General features: G+C 44.7%; 2 protein-coding genes across 4 annotated transcripts in view; one reads left to right on the forward strand and one right to left on the reverse strand.

Moving 5' to 3' along the window:
• LOC129192346 (transcription factor Sp3-like) lies at positions 1-12,224 on the forward strand. 2 transcript variants are annotated; one of them, XM_054796287.1, is made up of 9 exons: positions 14-127; positions 359-526; positions 2,489-2,701; positions 2,774-3,358; positions 4,237-4,443; positions 4,544-4,748; positions 6,748-6,937; positions 7,003-7,199; positions 9,406-12,222. In XM_054796287.1, the coding sequence occupies exons 2-9, from the start codon at positions 464-466 to the stop codon at positions 9,660-9,662; spliced, it is 1,917 nt and encodes a 638-aa protein (XP_054652262.1). In that variant the 5' UTR covers positions 14-127; positions 359-463; the 3' UTR covers positions 9,663-12,222. The 2 variants fall into 2 exon arrangements, with proteins under 2 accessions (XP_054652263.1, XP_054652262.1); XM_054796288.1 differs by lacking the exon at positions 359-526 and having other exon boundaries at positions 1-127; positions 9,406-12,224.
• uggt1 (UDP-glucose glycoprotein glucosyltransferase 1) overlaps positions 10,834-17,823 on the reverse strand; it is a 22,462-nt gene continuing 15,472 nt past the window's right edge. For both annotated transcript variants that reach the window (XM_054796285.1, XM_054796284.1), the window contains exons 23-40: positions 17,681-17,812; positions 17,459-17,589; positions 17,286-17,381; positions 17,017-17,119; positions 16,847-16,926; positions 16,583-16,772; positions 16,345-16,503; positions 16,180-16,265; positions 15,748-15,832; positions 14,312-14,400; positions 14,131-14,235; positions 13,982-14,066; positions 13,726-13,908; positions 13,411-13,571; positions 13,228-13,342; positions 12,927-13,043; positions 11,239-11,389; positions 10,834-11,155 (exon numbers count right to left, since the gene is read on the reverse strand). In XM_054796285.1, the coding sequence (XP_054652260.1) occupies positions 11,136-11,155; positions 11,239-11,389; positions 12,927-13,043; positions 13,228-13,342; positions 13,411-13,571; positions 13,726-13,908; positions 13,982-14,066; positions 14,131-14,235; positions 14,312-14,400; positions 15,748-15,832; positions 16,180-16,265; positions 16,345-16,503; positions 16,583-16,772; positions 16,847-16,926; positions 17,017-17,119; positions 17,286-17,381; positions 17,459-17,589; positions 17,681-17,812 (2,088 nt within the window). In that variant the 3' untranslated portion in view covers positions 10,834-11,135. The remainder of the gene's footprint in view (positions 11,156-11,238; positions 11,390-12,926; positions 13,044-13,227; positions 13,343-13,410; positions 13,572-13,725; positions 13,909-13,981; positions 14,067-14,130; positions 14,236-14,311; positions 14,401-15,747; positions 15,833-16,179; positions 16,266-16,344; positions 16,504-16,582; positions 16,773-16,846; positions 16,927-17,016; positions 17,120-17,285; positions 17,382-17,458; positions 17,590-17,680; positions 17,813-17,823) is intronic.

A 17,823-nucleotide genomic window follows, 5' to 3' on the forward strand; every position in this document is an offset into this window, starting at 1 on the left:
CGACCCGAATTCAGCGATCAACACTTAGCCCGCCTATGATAAAATAATCATGTCCGGAGTTGTCTTGATCACATAATCCCTCAAATCACGCTATGAGCGCCACGTAAACACTTCGGGGAGTGAATCGGTGAGTTTGTACTACCTACAGCGACGGGAGTTGCGTCTTTTTTTGCTATCTTTTTTGTTGTTGCTCGGAGGCTAACTAGCTGGATATGGTTAGCCACCAACAGAGCTAGCCTGGCTAAGCTAGCAGGCTAGCCAGCAGTAGAGTTGACAAAGTAAACAGTCGATCTTGTGTGCAGAATCTCCGCTGCAAAAGTTGACTTTGGCGGTCGTCATCCTTTTTTGGACTGCACAGTGTGGGGATGCTTTTCTGGCAGACAGGAGTTGAAGATTACAGAGTTTTTGCTGCTGCTGCTAGCCACTCTCTCTCCCTTGCTAGCGCCCCTTGAAACAAGGAGAAATGGCGTCCGCGGACGTGGACAGCAGTCAAAGCGAGTTCCTGCAATCCGCGACGGAAACGCAGGTATCCTCATATTTTCTAGCTCGCCTCACACTCTCGTTGGCTTGGTTGTGTGTTTCAGTTTAAAACAAAACAACAAAAACAACATTTGATGCCATGGGGGTGAAAGCGCCGTACACTTCCTGTGTTCCCCCCTCAATAACGGCCACCCACTTTACCCCTGTAAAACCCGCCCATAGTGGGTAGGACACTGGGGGCTGTCACTTGGGTCGGTGTGGCGGAGGACAGTCGGTGTTCTCCGGGCTTTGGAAGAATGAGCTCCGAGCGGGAGGATGTCGCCGTCCATAATGAAAAACAGTAGCGTTCATTTGTGCTGGAATAGCTGCCCATCCCCCACCCATTTGCTCGCCTCCATTATGTTAGCTGCGCTAGCTTTAGCTTCACCTTTAACCACAGGCTCCGCACAAATAACGCAATTTGACTCATTAGATGTAATCACCCCCCCCAAAGCCTTTAAGTGACATTAACACTAAGGGTGCGTTCACACTTGTCATGTTTGGTTCGGTTAAAACGAACTCTAGTCCATTTGCTCTGCGAGTACGGTTCGTTTGGTCAAGTGTGAAGACAGTCCAGGACTAAACAAGCGGTCCGAGATACTTGTAGTCCGGTCCTGATCAAAATGTAAAATAAGATACTTGTCACTTTAGTGCAGTCTGGTTTGCATTCATACTCTGACAAAATAATTATCTCGGTTTAGCACATGGATAAAGTCGTGCCTCGATTAGACGGTGTATGTGACGTGTATGAAAACGTGACGTCTTCCGGGTCCCATCTCTCTGGCGGTCTCGGTCCTCCTATTTGCTCCGGACTGACTCTAGTCCGTTTTAAAAGGAAGAAAAGATGACAAGTGTCACACTTGTCATGTTTGCTCGGTCAAAATGAACTCTAGTCCGTTTGCTCTGCGAGTACGGTTCATTTGGTCAAGTCAGTCGCAGTCTGGGACCAAAACCAGGGGAACCGCCTGAGGGATTGTGGTCGTCAAGATGATTCCCCGTCAAGCATTCGCCCAAAAATATGTCAAGACGTTTCCCCGTCAGACTACAAGTCATAAATGTAAATAAAGTGAACAGTATCTTCATCATCCGCACTAACAACGATGTGGAGGGCTGGCTTCAACACTTCAACAACCAGGCTCGCCGCGACAGACTTACTTACTTAACTTATTACAAAAAAAATGTGTCTTATTACGACAAAGAATATTTGTAGGTCTAACTAAAATGTGTAACTATAACTTTCACACGAATAAATACCATTGTAAATATTTATGCATGCTGGTTACACCGTTGTAAGAATGTACATACATGCGTCAATAAAGCCTACTGTTCGATTTACATAAATTTGTGTCTTGTGGTCTGACGGGGAAACGTCTTGCCATATTTGAGGGCGAATGCTTGGCGGGGCATCGACTTCTGGTGGCAGGGAATCGTCTTGGCAGGGAAACGACCGTATACCCGGCCTGAGAGATGGGTCCCCATCCAAAAAGCACTCGCAGGCACCTCCGAATGCACCAAAACACAGAATATCATGTCAGTAGACATGCTCTGCTAAACTAAGCTAACCCCGCTAGCTTCCATCTGGGTTCAAAGCGCTTGGGATGAGATTCCGCCATGATTGAGTGGTCCGCCGGGGAAATACTTCCCCACACAAATGTTGCTTCTCTGTACAATGACAGCATTTCATTCACATTGTGTCAGTTTTCCTAGAGAATCCGCTTTTAACAGTATTTTAACCGTTTTTATTGTCCAATTCCACGATTGCATCCTTGATTCTGTTAACGTGGAAGTCATAGGGCCAGCATTATGTGTTCCGACAAAAATACAAGTGTAAACGCAACTCACTCATACCATACGAAAGTGACCACCAAGTATCTTTTTTTTTTTTTGGTCCAGAAGTGTGACGCACCGTACAGCTGACATTAGCTACCTACGTCCTTGCTAATCTTTCCTGTCTCTCCTCCCTCCATAGACGACAGATATGTCTGCCATTCAGCTGTCGGGCTCAGACCGCTGGGAGGTGTTAACTCCTGTCTCAGCCGGCAAGGAAGACCCAAATGCCGGGATTGTCACGTCCAACGGACAGTATGTGCTTCCCATCGGGAGTCTTCCCAGCCAGCCCATCTATGTCACGGCGCCGGGGAGCGAGGCCACGGCAAATGGCGTGTCGGGGATTCAGTATCAGGTAACACATGTCATAAGATGTGCATGCATGGGAGCGTTATTTTGGTTCTCATCCACAACATTCCCACTGTAGGTCATCCCGCAAATCCAAAATGCAGACGGCACCCTCGCGGGATTTTCCACGCAAGCTTTGGATGACGGCCAGATCCAGCTCCTCCAAGATGGCAGCCAAACCGGTATCGGGCTCAGCTGCGCCGCGACGGCGACCACGGACCTCCTGACGCAAGCTGGCCAGGTGCAGTCCATCCAAGGCGTCAACCTTGCCGGGGGATCGGCGTACACGGGCGCCGTCCCCGTGGGCCTCCCGGGCAACATCACCTTTGTGCCCATCAACAGCGTGGACCTGGAGTCACTCGGCCTGACTGCGGCGCAGACGGTCCCCATAGCGACGGGGGTGACGCCGGAGGGTCAGCTGATCATGAGCGGGCAGACGCTGGAGGGTCAGGACGGCGGCGCCAAACAGATAGTGGCGATCGGGGGCGATGCCAACCAGGAGCTCTACGTGCCAACAACCACCGACAACTCCAACGCCTCGCAGCTCCCCGAGACAATCGATGGGACGGGGGTGCTAACACAAGCCACCGCTGTGTCCGTGGGGGTGTCGGACCCCTCTTCCTCCTCCGACAACTTCAACTCACACCACCTGCAGCAGATACAGGTCAGAAAAATCCAACAACAATTAATAATACATCTCATCGGTGTAGTAAATATAAAGGGATTTATTTCCATGTGCTTTTTGCACAGAAACCAGCCAAACGGGATATCGCTGCAATGTGTGTGCTTTCACACAGTGACACAGCATCTGTAATTAGATTATGTGTCACATGTAAAAGGCTTGTCAGACAGTGACAATTGCTTTTAACACAACAGGGTGAGGAAAGTTTCAGTATTGACCTTACACACGGGTGTTGTCCCGCCTCTGGTACGGCTCTGATGCTATGTCAGATGGTGGGAAATTACCGGGTCAACTTTTTAAACCCTTCCTGGCGATGCCATTATATACACAGAGCAGCAACATGGGGGAAAAAATGGAAAATGAGGGCTTTTACAATCTGTATGAAAGGGGCTAGGGATGCTAATGCTGCTTTCCAGTTGATAATACAAACAAACTAACTAACTAACTAACTAACGATTTAAAAACTAGTTTGTATGCTAACCGACCGAATCTCATCTTGGTTCCAGAATGTCTGAACTTGACAAGGTTCAGCCCTGATAATGCCTCAGGCGTAATCATCATTGACTGCAGCTAGTAGTTTTTCTTTAGGAGTCTAACATAATTTATATGACAGTCAAAAATCCACACAATTACCTAAATCTTTGTCGTAAGTGGTGCTGAAGGTTCCAGAATGTCTTAACTTGAAAAGGCTAAGCCCTATTAATGTCTCGTGGGTGATCGCTGCAGCTTATAATTTCTCTTTGGCAGCATATCTATTGGCAGCAGGAAATAATTCAGAATTTACCGGACCAAAACTCCCGAGTCCAAGGAACTAAGAAGGAGACTTGTAGATTGACACTAGTCTGTCTGTGTCCTTGAAGGTGTCGTCCTCCAGCGCCACCGCCATCACACAACCCATCCTGCAGTTGTCAGGTGACACCCAGGTTGCTCAGGGCCAGGACATGAGCGGGACAGGGGCAGCAGGGGGTCAGACTCTGCAGAGCGTTCAGCTGGTCAACCCAGGAACCTTCCTTATCCAGGCCCAGACAGTCACCGCCACCGGTCAGATCCAATGGCAGACGTTCCAGGTGAGCAAGACAAAGAGCATGCTGGGTAAACTCATTTCCTCCAGTCCACTTCAGTGTCATGTTTGTCCTGTTTTTTTTTGTTTTTGTTTTTTTTTTTTAGGTTCAGGGTGTTCAGTCGCTCCAGGGGCTCCAGCTGCCTCAGGGCCAGGGCCAGGCCCAGCAGCTGACCTTAGCGCCGGTCCAGACCCTTCCTCTGGGCCAGACGGGCCAGGTCAGCCTGCCCAACCTGCAGACGGTGACGGTGAACTCTCTAACACAAGCTGGAGTCCAGTTCACGCAGGGCGACGACAACAACAGCCCAGCTGGTACTCTTTCATTTTTTTGATTTACCCCTTAATTTATATACAGTACAGTCGTCCCTCGTTTAGCGTGGTTCATTGGTTCCAGACTTACCCCGTTGTAAGTGAATTTCCACGAAGTAGGATTCAATATTAATAAATGGAATATTTTCATAGTTATGGAGCCCTCTAAACATGAAATAACACACATACAGTCACCTTTACATTTGTATTACCCAATATAGTAGATATAACCAGATAAAATAAATAAGCTAACGTAGACTCACATGTTAGCAGTTGCTTGATTTTTTTTGTGGACAGCGTACTTCCTGCTTTGGCTATTGTCTCATCACCGTATCGTAATGGCGCCCAATATAGCAGACATAATAAGAGTAAATAAGCCATTTAAGATGTTTGTGACGGTTATGACTAGGTGACACGCTACCAACACTACCTTCGCGATCGCCGTAATGGGCACCCCCGTTATAGCATATGTGTCCATTCATACACCGTATTACTTAACATTGTTTTCATGTAAAAAACAACTCATTTCCAAGTGTGGCGGTTTTTATTGAGCTGAGGCGCCTCGCCACGGTCCATTACATGTCATGAAAACCCTGCTGGGGGACCTTGGCAGCGGGCGGCCAGATGTGTAAAGGACAGGAAGTGATGTGGGAGTTGAGTTTTAGCTTGCTGTGGGTTAGCAGTAGCCCGTTTCATTATGATGATTATAACGTTACTATTATTGCGCCTGTTGTGAGATCATTTCAACTTTTTCTGGCGATCACTTCTAGCTTGTCTCGCCTAACACTGATACCTAGTGGCCAATGTATCCAGTCCAATCCAATCCACTTTATTTATAAAGCACATTTTATAAACACTGTTTCCAAAGTGCTGCACAGACTAGCAAAACCACAAATAATAAGTAAATAAGGGAATGTAAATGTAAGTGTAAATAAAAAAGTAAAAATCACTACAGTAAAAACAAGAAAATCCAATAAATAAAAACAAAGAAACGTACAACAGTAAAATATTTAAACAGGAAGTAAAACCAATAAAAGCAAAACATTTCAAGAAGTACGTAAAAAAATAAATAAATAAGTACATTGAATAAAAAAACTAAAATAACTAAAACAATTCAAACTAAAAAAAGTAAAAGACACGGAGGACCACACGACTCACGCAGAGTTAAAAGCCAGAGAATAAAAGTGGGTTTTAAGACGAGACTTAAAGCTTTCAATTGTGGGGGCCGTTTTTACATGAGGGGGGAGAGTGTTCCACAGCTTTGGACCAACTACAGAAAAGGCCCGGTCTCCCCTGGTCTTAAGTCTGGTCTTAGGCACCACCAGTTGGAGCTGGCCTTCGGACCTCAATGTGCGCGCTGGAGTGTAGATTTGGATGAGGTCCAAGACGTACTGAGGGTCCAGCCCATTCAAAGCCTTAAAAACAAACAATAAAATCTTAAAATCAATCCTAAAACGCACAGGCAACCAGTGCAGGGAGGCTAAAATTAGCCTCCCTGCACTGGTTGTAGAGTACTACATTCACAGTTAGAATGCTTCTTCTGCCTGGTATTTGGTTCATTGGTTCATTGGTTCATTGGTTCATTCACCAAAGCTGATCACCTGTGGCTTGTACTATTGCAGCACGCAGCCACCCCTTCATGCAGTGTAGTGTCTTGCTCTAACTAACGTCTTGGGCAGCGTCCTCCCCCCACTTTCAGCTTTCTATTATATTTAAAAATGATTTATTTATTAAATATATTATCATTGCTAGCTACAGTATCAATTTATCATCCATGTATTTTTCATGTATCTATTTATGAATCATTTTCTAATTTATCTACTGAGCTTATTTATCAACCCGTCTATCTATGGGTTTATTTATTGGTCTACTGTATTATTATTGTGTCTATTTTTCATTTGTGTGTGTATCTACTTTTCCAATTTGTCACGTATTGAAATGACTATATCAAAGTTGACGTCTATCAGGTGGATGTGTGAACGTGTGTCTCGTCTTGCCTCAGGTATCCAAATCAAGGAGGAGCCCGACTCGGAGGAGTGGCATCTGAGCGGCGACTCCACGCTAAACCCCAGCGACCTCAACAACCTGAGAGTCCAACTTGTCGACGACGACTTGGACGCGGCCAGCGGCGAGGGCAAGAGGCTGCGGAGGGTGGCCTGTACCTGCCCCAACTGTAAAGAGTCCGGTGGAAGGTGAGCGACTTCTTCCACTTTGAATCTTTTACATGGAGGAGTAAACGTGTGTGTGTGTTTGACAGAGGGTCCGGCGTGGGCAAGAAGAAGCTGCACATCTGCCACATCGTCGGCTGTGGAAAAGTGTACGGCAAGACGTCACACCTCCGAGCTCACCTACGCTGGCACAGCGGCGAGCGGCCGTTTGTCTGCAACTGGATGTACTGCGGCAAGAGGTTCACTCGCAGCGACGAGCTGCAGAGACACCGCAGGACGCACACGGGTAGGTGATCGTGCTGGCGTCGTCATGACGTCTTCTTCAATTGTCTTTTGTTAGTTGAACACAAACACTCATGTTGGAGCATGTGACCGGCCAATCGCAGGGCACACTCTCATTCATACCTACGGACAACTTAGAGTCTCCGATTAACAGACATCAGTGCAGGTATTGTAAAATCTACTTGGAATGATTATTTACCCACTCAGTAAATGAATTTTTGCCCACACATGCAAGTGTAAAAATAAGTTAACCAATGATTATTGAAAGAATAAAAAGCTAGGCAAAACAATTTTTTGTTGTTTTTCAGATCACAAAAAAGAAACTATTTGTAGATGCATGCAGTAATATATTAGTATCATGATGTTTTTAGAAATGAAGTCGTTTGTAGCAATACGGAGACAAGCTTTCATATTCATGCTACAAATATCTTCTAAAGATAACGTTGATTCACTTCTGAGATCAGATGCAGTTTGTAATGTCTTTGTGTGTGGGAAGGAAAAATGCAAGGCCTGTCAAGATAATCGATAAAACGATTAATCGAACGATAGAAAAAAACAAGGTTGATGATTTTGATGCCTTGGTAAATTGGTATGTGCGACGTGTACGTACGCCTGTTCCATTTCCTCCTCTTGCTGTAGCACACAGGCTGGATGACGAGGGTTCACTCTGCTTGTGTCTGAGCGCATTGCTTGTATAGTCTAATTAAGGGAAGGAGTGAGACTCCTGCCAGCTATTCAGCGTCTTTGTCACAGTACGTGGAGGCGGGGGCTAGCTACGTAGTGATTGAATACACTGAGTGCTAGCTAGCAGTTAGCAAGCAAACGCTAATATGAATGAAAGCACAAAAGCGATAGTTTGTAAGCCGAATGTCACAGCTCCAGTGTGGATGTGCTGTGGGGCATTCGGTCTGGCGGTTGGCGCTTGGCGCTTGTTGGGGCGTTAGTGAATCAGCGAAGTGAATGTATAGCACCGGGCGGCGCGAGCTCGCGATACCCAGGGTATGTGAAGTGGTGACGCCCCGCGATTCGCAAGTGCTATAGTAGGCATCTTCTGTGCCTCACACAGGTACACTACACTTAACACCATCTAGTGGCTGAAATGTGACACGACACAGAGATCACTGAATGATAAACTTAATGATAATACGCTCTAAAAAATGAAATGATTGATTATCATCAATTTATCGCACATGGCATGTAGCAGCATGGCCTACTAACATGCATGTTTTTGGAATGTGGGAGGAAACCGGAGTACCCAGAGAAAACCCACACACGCACGGGGACAACATGCAAACTCCACACCCAAACCCAGATCTTCCCGATCTCCTGACGGTGTGGCCAACATGCTAACCACTAGGCCAACTTGCGGCCCAATAAAATTTAGTTTAAAATTATTTTTATGTATTTTTTTTTTTTTTTAATAACTAGGGCACGGAATATAGTAGAGCAGGTTATTTGAGGCATTACGGTAATTAATGGCAGCACAAATCATTTCCCTATCTTGTTATGTTATGTTATCAATGTTTTTTGTTTTTTAAATGATAATTATTTGGGGCAGGGCATGTATTAGAACAGAAGCCTCTTACGATTAAATGAATTGTAACCCTGTTTTTACTGAAAATATTTTTTTAGGAATTAAAAAATCCAATAGCAAACTTAATGATTAACAGGGGCATGGCATCTGTTAGAGCAGAGGGAACTAAACGACATTTATATCCGTTTTTTTTAAAGTAAAATACATTTATTTAGGAAATAATTCCGAAAGTTAAACTACTATAGAACTGCATCTATTAGAACAGAGGCGTCTTATTTGAGGAATATGGTAACTTAATTGTACCCCCTTTGCAACATTGAAAATAAGTCTTTCCTGAATTTAAAAAAAAAAATCAGTAATAACAGTAAATGAAATAAATCATTGGTACACAGTCTTTATTAGGGCAGAGGCCATTATTTGAGGAAATATGACACATACGTAGGGAAAAAATATTTGTAATTAAAAATTCATTCAGGTACGGTGTCCAGTGGAACAGAGCCCACCATTTGGTGAGCTATGGCAAATGAAGGGTGTATTTTTTTAATCCCCAAAAAATTCTGAAATTTCATTAGTAAGGCACAGCATCTATTAGAAGAGAGGCCTTTTATTCGAGAAATTTAATAAATTGTAAAATTGAAAATGTTATAAAAATGTGTGTGTGTGTGTGTGAGATCAGGCGAGAAGAAGTTTGTGTGCACCGAGTGCTCCAAGAGGTTCATGCGCAGCGACCACCTGGCCAAACACATAAAGACTCACCAGAACAAAAAGGGCGCCGCCCCCCCTTCCTCCACATCGTCACCCACGACGGACACCGTCATCACCGCTGACGGCACCACGCTCATTCTGCAGACGGCCACCACCCACGACCTCATGGCCAATCAGGAGATGCCGCTGCAGCTGGTCACGGTGGCACCCAGCGAGGTGTTGGAGTGAAGGAAACACCACAAGGGACTTCTTTTGGTGGGCTTTTTTCTCCCCTCCTCCTCCTCTCTTATCTTTTTCTATATGAATATATACGTAAATATATATGACAAATATATATATTTTAACTGAGAGTTATCATGACTTTGTTTTTGCAGTCTTTTTATAGGCCGGCTGAAACATTCAAAATGTACACACACACGCGCGCACACACGTACGTTAACACAATGAAATGCCTTATTTTGTATCATAGTCGTGTATAAAATGCTGGAGGTGCATGTGTGTGTTTTTAAAGAAAAATGCAACCCATTCTCCGGGAAGCAGTTTGGAACGTGCGCTGTGCGTGTGAAACGTTATCATTGATCGTCTCTTCCGCTCCTTTTTAATCTGCACTAAAAGTGATACATCTGAGGCACAAATGTCTAATTTCCCGTAAGAGAGCATCACTTCCTGGTTAGTGGTTGCCAAGGAAACAGCTCCAGGTGCTTTGCCAGTGGTTGTCCACCTTTCACAGAAAGCAGCGAGAGGTGGGACAAAAGACGGAATAGCGAATCAGAGATGAATTCTTCCAGCATCCGCTCAGTCGGGACAGAATGTTTTTCTCCCCTTCTTTTGCTTGATTTCATTTTCTTGTAAATTCATCTTTGTAGGTCTTGGCTGATCTAGTGAGGTGGGTGGTCTCTCTCGCTCTTTTTTTTTTTTTTTAAAGGACAGAAACACGTAACAAATTTGGGAAACATTCCAGTCGAGACGATGCAGGATTGCTTTTGCAATAACTCTCTGGCCCACGTGTGCTTCAAGTCCAAAAGTAAAACAATCATGTTTTTTTTTCCTCCATGTTTATCCTTCTGTTTGTAGCATTCATTTTACATGTATATTACCCTCTTGTTTATAGAAGCCATCACTTAGAAATTTATTTCAATGTATCAAAACCTTATTTTAAGTGATTTTTTTTTAAGTTGGTGTAAAAATTGAATGTTACCTTTTTTTTGTAAAACCTTTTTTCAAAATGGATCACAATAAAGTCTCTGTCACTAAAAGACGTTCAGGCACCCTTTTCTACACATTTCATGGCTAAAATTATGATATTCACACAAATTAGTGCTGCAACTTTCAAACACATGGGGAAATTGAATAAAAGAAAATGGCTAGCAAAAAAACAAAAGGCACCAGACAGGAAGTCGTAAAGGAATTCAAGACTGTCAGTGTTTAATTCTTCAAACTGCAAAAAAAAAAAAAAAAAAAAAGAGTGCCAGAAAAAGTTTTCTTGAGAAAGTGTCACAAATAACCTAACACACATGCGCACACACACACACACACACGTAGAAACAGTACGAACAAGCGTCCATCTTGCAGGGAGAAATAAAAAAAAACATTTGGGAGCGTGTAGCAGCCTTTAATTGAGGACCGCCGGCAGTCATCCGAGGCGGGAGAGTGGCATCTGTCAAACTCTTTAAACAGAGCTTTGGTGTAAAAATTGAGTCTTCATAATTCTGTATGAATATCTGACAGGGAGAGAAGCGCCACAAGTTTAATAATGGAAGTGTCAATGACATGCAAGGGTGGTATATGAATGTACATGAGGTACCTGTGCTTGCTTGCTTATTGGGGAGGCTGTGCGTTGTTTCTCCTTGAACTTTGGTCTGCAGACGTTTGACTTCCTGGTCGTAGTCACTCCACTCGGCCACGATCCTCACGGCGGCCTGCAGCTTGGGCTCCTTGGTCATTGGGTTGTTACACTATGGAGACAGGACACATTGTAAAAAAAAACAACAAAAAAACAGTTGAAGTTCACTTAGTGCGCCCTCTCGTGGCCATTAGCTGGCATTACACCCTTTACAGGACTTGAACACTCCTACGTTTTGTGTGTACGGCACAGTGATACACACACTCACACACACGCATATATTATGGCATATAGCATGCTGATTTTCAAGGTGATACACTAAATACACAAATAGCTGTTAAAAGGAAAGGAAATACAAGATAGCTAATTTTCTGTTAACAAATGCGCCCTCTGGGAGTTACTCGGAGGTATGACAACTTTCCTGGCCAGGACATAAAACAGTACTTCTACTGGGGTGCGCCAATTGTCATTGGGGGTACGTGAATAAAAATGAAAAACAATTAGGAGGGCACCTGAACGCCTCAAGGCACAGAGCGTGACGTCATAGCAGAAAGAAGCAAGGAGACGCGGCATGAGGTTCGTCATTGCTCTGTGTGAGTTACATGAATAAGTACGGAAGTTTGATGATTATGTTGTGTATTCAGAGTGTTTAACTTATATTGGTGTTCCAATGCCCGCACTGTGAAAGCCTGTATGTGTGTGTGTGTGTGTGTGTGTGTGTGTGAAGGGGTATGTGCCTGACTAAAAAGTTTGGGAACCACTGGTTTACACTGACTGGCACATGCATGAATGCATCATGGTATCTTTCAGTACTTCTATTGTATATACTGACAGACACACGGATGAAAACATACTACGGTATTGTCGCACGCCGAAGCGTAAAATCATACTTAAAAAAAAAGGTTTGCCTAGTGCACCCTCTGTTGGCCATGAGGAAATATGACGTACATTTACTCTACTCACTGATCATCGTTTGGCAGAAGGCTTGTAATACTTTGTCTCATGCTGAAGTCTACAAGTGACACCCTATTGACAAACTACTCACGTAAAATAAATAGTCAGGTAACAGGGTTATTTTTCTGTTGACCAGTGCCCCCTCTGGTGGCCATCTGCAGGTAAGACAATTGACTGCTAACGACTGCCAACTGCTACTTTAACTGCATATTCATTGACAAACGTTACATTAAATCTAATGTGCCCTCTGGTGGCCATCAAGCGGTACAACAACTTTTTTATACTCATGTTATGGAATGTGTCGTGTTAGTCTAAAAATGGTATCCTGGTTACAAAATACACACAAATACAGGCAGAGCCAATCAAGATTGCAACTTCTTTTTCCTGTTTTTTGATGCAGCCTGAATGTACAGATATACAGGATACCTGGTCTACTGTTTTATCAGTATGCACTGACACACGACATTAAGTGACAGTTAAGTATGTACTAAATGTACCCTCTGGTGGCCATCACAGGTAAAACAACCTTTTTTATGCTCATGTTATGGAGCAAAAAGATGTCAAGATGACACCCTAGTAACAAATTACACACAAATACAGTCAGAGTGAATCAAGATTGCAATTTTTTATGCAGGCTAAATGTATATACAGTACATATATGCATGTACAGCATGTAAATAACATAACATACATACCAGGTCTATTGTTTTGGCGTTCTTCTTGGAGGTGTCATCACACCACGTCTCACACCACAGCCACTCCTGAGGAAGTGACTTGATGGGTACTTGGTGGATCATGTTGTTGGGAAGGTCCTTCAAACACAAACACATGCACACGCACACAATTGAATGTGAATTCATCACATCCCGCTTGTTTTTTGCTTCGTACCCGCTGGCTGTGGTTGCGACTCACTTAGAGAATGAAGTGTGCCTCAAATAAAGTCACTCTTCCTATTCCAGCATCTCGCCATAATCAATGGAGTGTGTGTCGTGTTACCTGGTCCAGGTTGGACAGACTGTTGGGGTCCTGGCTAAGGCCCTGGTACTGCCCGCGGAGGCGATCCCCTGCCGCTATCTTCCTAAACTTCTTCAGGTCCACCACGTAGAGGGCGCTGTGGACGGAATAAATGTGTAGGAAAATAAAGAAGAGTGTATGTGGTGTGCTGAGGGCCACGCTCACCTGATGTGGTACTTGCGCCCGGCCAGGTGACTTGCCCAGTAGCCCGACTTCCAGAAACGGTAGCCGTCCATTTCCCTCCGGCTCTCACAGAAGGGGGTGTAGCCATACGGCGCCCCCTCCAGGTCAAAGTCCCGCAAGTCCTTCAGGTCCGTACGCACGATCTGAAGGTACATGAGACAGACGTAAGTTTCACTTTGTAGGCCTCAGCTAAGGTGTCTCCTTCCAAGCTCAACTGCAGAGGTGACTGGCGTTTATGAGGGGTATGGTGCTTATTGCACGAAAGGCTTTATGTGTGGAAATACGAAGAGCAAAGACCTGGTCTGCATCCACAAAGAGGATCTTGTCGACGGCGAGCGGGAACAGGACATCCAGGAAGAGGATCTTGTAGCCCCAGATGATCCTCTGCTTCTCGGTCTGCTGGTGGAGCCAGCGGGGCCACTTGTACTGGACCAGCTCGTACTGGAAGCCGTACTTCTGGGCCATGTGAGGGATGAACTCCTGAGAGACGGACGAGACGATTCAAGACTTTGAAGCTCAGCGTAGATTGGAAGGCTCCCAGCAGAATCCCGACCTTGAACGTTGGCGACAGGTAGTTCTTGAGGAACCAGAACTTGACGGGCGTTTTGGTGTTCTTCAGCACCGACAGCATCATGATCCTGTGACAGTCAGGAAGAAGTGTTACTCTTGAAGCTTTACGTTGAGCCAGCTCATGTGACCCACCTGAGGAAACGCTCGTACAGATGACCCGAGGCCACAGAGAAGATGTTGATGACGTCGTCTTTATCCTGCTTCGCCTCCTCAGTTTTCCCGCCGCCCGTGAAGCCCCTGCGAGGAGCGTGACCGTATCACATGAAGCTCAAAGCTCAGTACTTTTACTACCAGCTGTCCAGCGCTGGCGTACCTGGTCAGAGACTTCCAGAAGCCGCTGTCGTTTTCCTCGGTGCCGTCGTTCAGCAGCTCCTCGTTGAACTTGTCTGGTTTCTTCTGCACCTGATGGGCACACATGCTCATTACAACAACGTCAAAGTTGAAGTAACCACCATCGAGTTCGAGTGACAGCGTCCAAGTCCGGGGTGTCCAAAGTGTGGCCTGGGGGCCATTTGAGGCCTGTGGCTGTTTTTTTATTGGCCCGCAGCACATTCGAAAAATATAATTTAACAAGAAAAAAAAACAACCAACAAAACAACAGCAAAAATAGAAACGTCAGCAGTACTTTTACAAGAATAAAGTCAAAATACTAAATTGTAATCTAATAAAAAAAAGTCAATTTATGGCACATAAAACGTCGTTATGAGGAAAAACGTCACTTTAGCAGCATAGAGTTGAAAAATGACGACAAAAAAGACATTTTGTAAAAGTGATATTAAGAGAAACAAACAAAAGGAAATAAAGTAATTTTTGGAACATTAGGTAGCGGGAGAAGTTACAATGTTACGATAATAAAGTCAAAATATTACAGCAATGAAGCCATAATTACGAGAAGAACATCTACAAGAAAAACATTGAAAGAGTTGCAAAATGAAAGAAAAACAAAACAGCAGCGCAGAAAAACAGCTGGAATTTTACGAGAAAAAAAGTCAAAAATATGAAGAGAAAAAAGTGTCACAATTTTACGAGAATAAACTCAAAATATTATGATTTTTTTCAAAGTTGTAATAGTATGAGACGCGAAGAAAAATAAAGTTGTAATTGTTAGAAAATTGTGTTGAGCTAATTTTATTATTGTTATTATTATAATAAAGTCAAAATATTATGGGAACAAAGTCATTATACTACGAAAAGAACATTTATGAAGATTATTTCAGAAGAAAGCTGAAATGTTTGGAACATGTTTAAAAAAAAACAGCAAAAATGAGGAATAAAAAACCAAAACCTACTTTAAGTTCACACCAATAAAACACTCTTTCAACCAATAATCCAAAGCTGAGATAAAAAATATCCATCAAACTTCTTAAGTGCTCCTTGCATCCTTTCATATTTCAGTATGTGGCCCTCAGTGGAAAAGAAATGGACACCCTTGGTGTAAGTTCAAAGTGACAACGTGGAAGTTAACATGACAACATGGAAGTAGGGATGCAACGATATGAAAGTTCGATACAAATCCTGACTGGTGTGTTGGATGTACCGCTAGTCAAAATGTTTAAAAAGTACTGACATACACACTGAAGTTGAACAACAGTTAATTTGAATTGGAAACAGCCATACTAACTCTTGTTACCGTGGTGAATCATGAATCATGAATCATGAATCATGAATCATGAATCATGAATCATTAATGGTTCCATCCCTGCATGGAAGTTCTAAACGTTGGAAGTTCTTGACCGCATATGAACTCACCTTGACCTTAACAATTCGGCTCTTAAAGTTGTTGAGGACCACGACGATGTCATCTGAATCTGCCGGCGAATCCGTACCATCGTGACTAAAACAGCAAAAGGACACAATCCCATCAAAATAAAACAGGAAGTAGAAAACTAACTGCAGCTAAGTCCAAGTTTACATTTCTAAAAACACCTTTAAGGGGTGAAGAAAGTCAATAGCGCTGATGAGTTCACAGTATGACAAGTGAAACCAACATTTCAAAGCGCATGCAGAGGTAGAGTACATGAGGAGGTTGCCTACAGCCACAGATGTTAATGTCAATGTGTTTGGACCCAGCGCTAATTACAGACCATGGTGGTTGTTTGCTTTTGTAGACCACGCAGCCGGCAACTAATTGAATAGAGGCATTAACTGGGGCCAAATGAGGTCAGGTCTTGTTGTCCTCACCTGTAAATCTTATAGATCTCATCAGATCGACCTTTCCTCAGCTTCAGGATCCAAGCTCCTGGGTTGGCCTTGAGCTGGAAGTAGCCCTGCAGAGCACATTTTTGCACATGTTGTTTAGTCCAGCATGAAAACATGAAGCGGTGCTGCCAACCAGGAGAGACGTACGAGGTTGGCCATGACAATAGTGTCCACGATGACGGGCTCGGAGGCGGTGCCCAGGGTGAACTGCAGGCCACGGGGTGGCTGACCCGAGCTGACGTCAAAACAGTGGCCTTCCAGTAGGAGGTGCTCCAGCTCATATTGCGCCGCTACTATGTTCTCCACCTGCACATCACAAGCCAACAAACTAACTGTACCAAAAAAAAGGTAATTGACAAAGACTGTATCTAAAAGCGAGGATTACCTCCTCCAGGTAGATGTTGTCCAGGTCGTAGCGCGTACGCACAGACTCCACCATCCAGCTCTCGGGAGTGTTGAGGTTCAGTGTAAAGAGTGGTGACTGAGGCATGTCCATGAACTGGGCCATGGGGCCCGGGGAGAAGCTGCCATCAGCCTGGAATGCCACCTCAGGCTCCAACACGTAGCGGTAAAAACTAGAGAGGACGCAGAAGGGCGTCAGCTATTGAGGGATCAAAAGGTCAATGACACATGGATGTGGTTCTCTCACCTCTTCAGGGGCATGTCGGACAGTTTGGACTGGCAGTTCATGAAGACACGCAGGTTGACGTTGACCAGCTGCTTCAGAACCTGGAACAAGAGGAGGAACAGGACAACATCAAGGAAATAAGCAACCAGACATCAACAGGAGAGAGAGAGGATGAAGTCAGTGAAGCCGACCGTCAGGAAGGGAGCCAGCTTCTGAGCGTCCCGGGTCACGGGGTCCACCACGGCAATGACGTCAAAGTACACGTCTCCTTCCTTGGGACGGATCTTCACGGCACTGAAGAGAACCACAAAGTTACACACTGCAGAGCATCAGTCCACTTCCATTTCATCCCATCTATCCTGTTCCACGTTACATGAGCAGGACACCCCTGCTATGTGAACCACTACACTACCAACAGCCTCCTATGCAGTTCAACTCAACAAGGTTTCTCAAAGCTCACCTGTGGCGGTCGTCAGCAAAGCCGTACTCAATGCGCGCCTCTCCTTTGGGCTGAGACGACAACAGAGAGTCCACCTTCATCACCAGGTCGCTGGCCCTAGAAGAAAGCCCCCTCTTCACATGAACTAAATGATTGGTTCCAAGTGGCGTCATTGAAAACACAGCAGACGTTACCTGTCCTCCTCAATTCCAAACTGCTGCACTTTGCTTTTGATGCGCTCCCCGGACGTCTTGAGGATGATGCTCTCCAGCAGGAGGAAGTCGTCCTGGTTGAACACCTCGTCCTCCTCCAGCGGGCCAATGACCTACACAGGGAGAGAAAGAAAACAGTATTTTCTATTAAAGGACCCGTGTCCTGAGAGAATTCACAAAAATAAATTCAAAAACGGAACTCACTCGTCCGTTGCTGATGACGGCCCTCTGTCCTTTCTGCAGTTTGAGGACGTCTCGGCAGTAGGCGGCGTGGGAGAGCAGGAAGTCAAATTTGGGGCTCTCGTACGCGCTCTTGAACAATGACACATCCATACCCTGAAGGAAAA

This window comes from Dunckerocampus dactyliophorus, chromosome 13 (genome assembly GCF_027744805.1).
Source record: "Dunckerocampus dactyliophorus isolate RoL2022-P2 chromosome 13, RoL_Ddac_1.1, whole genome shotgun sequence".
Classification (NCBI taxonomy): Eukaryota; Metazoa; Chordata; class Actinopteri; order Syngnathiformes; family Syngnathidae; genus Dunckerocampus; species Dunckerocampus dactyliophorus.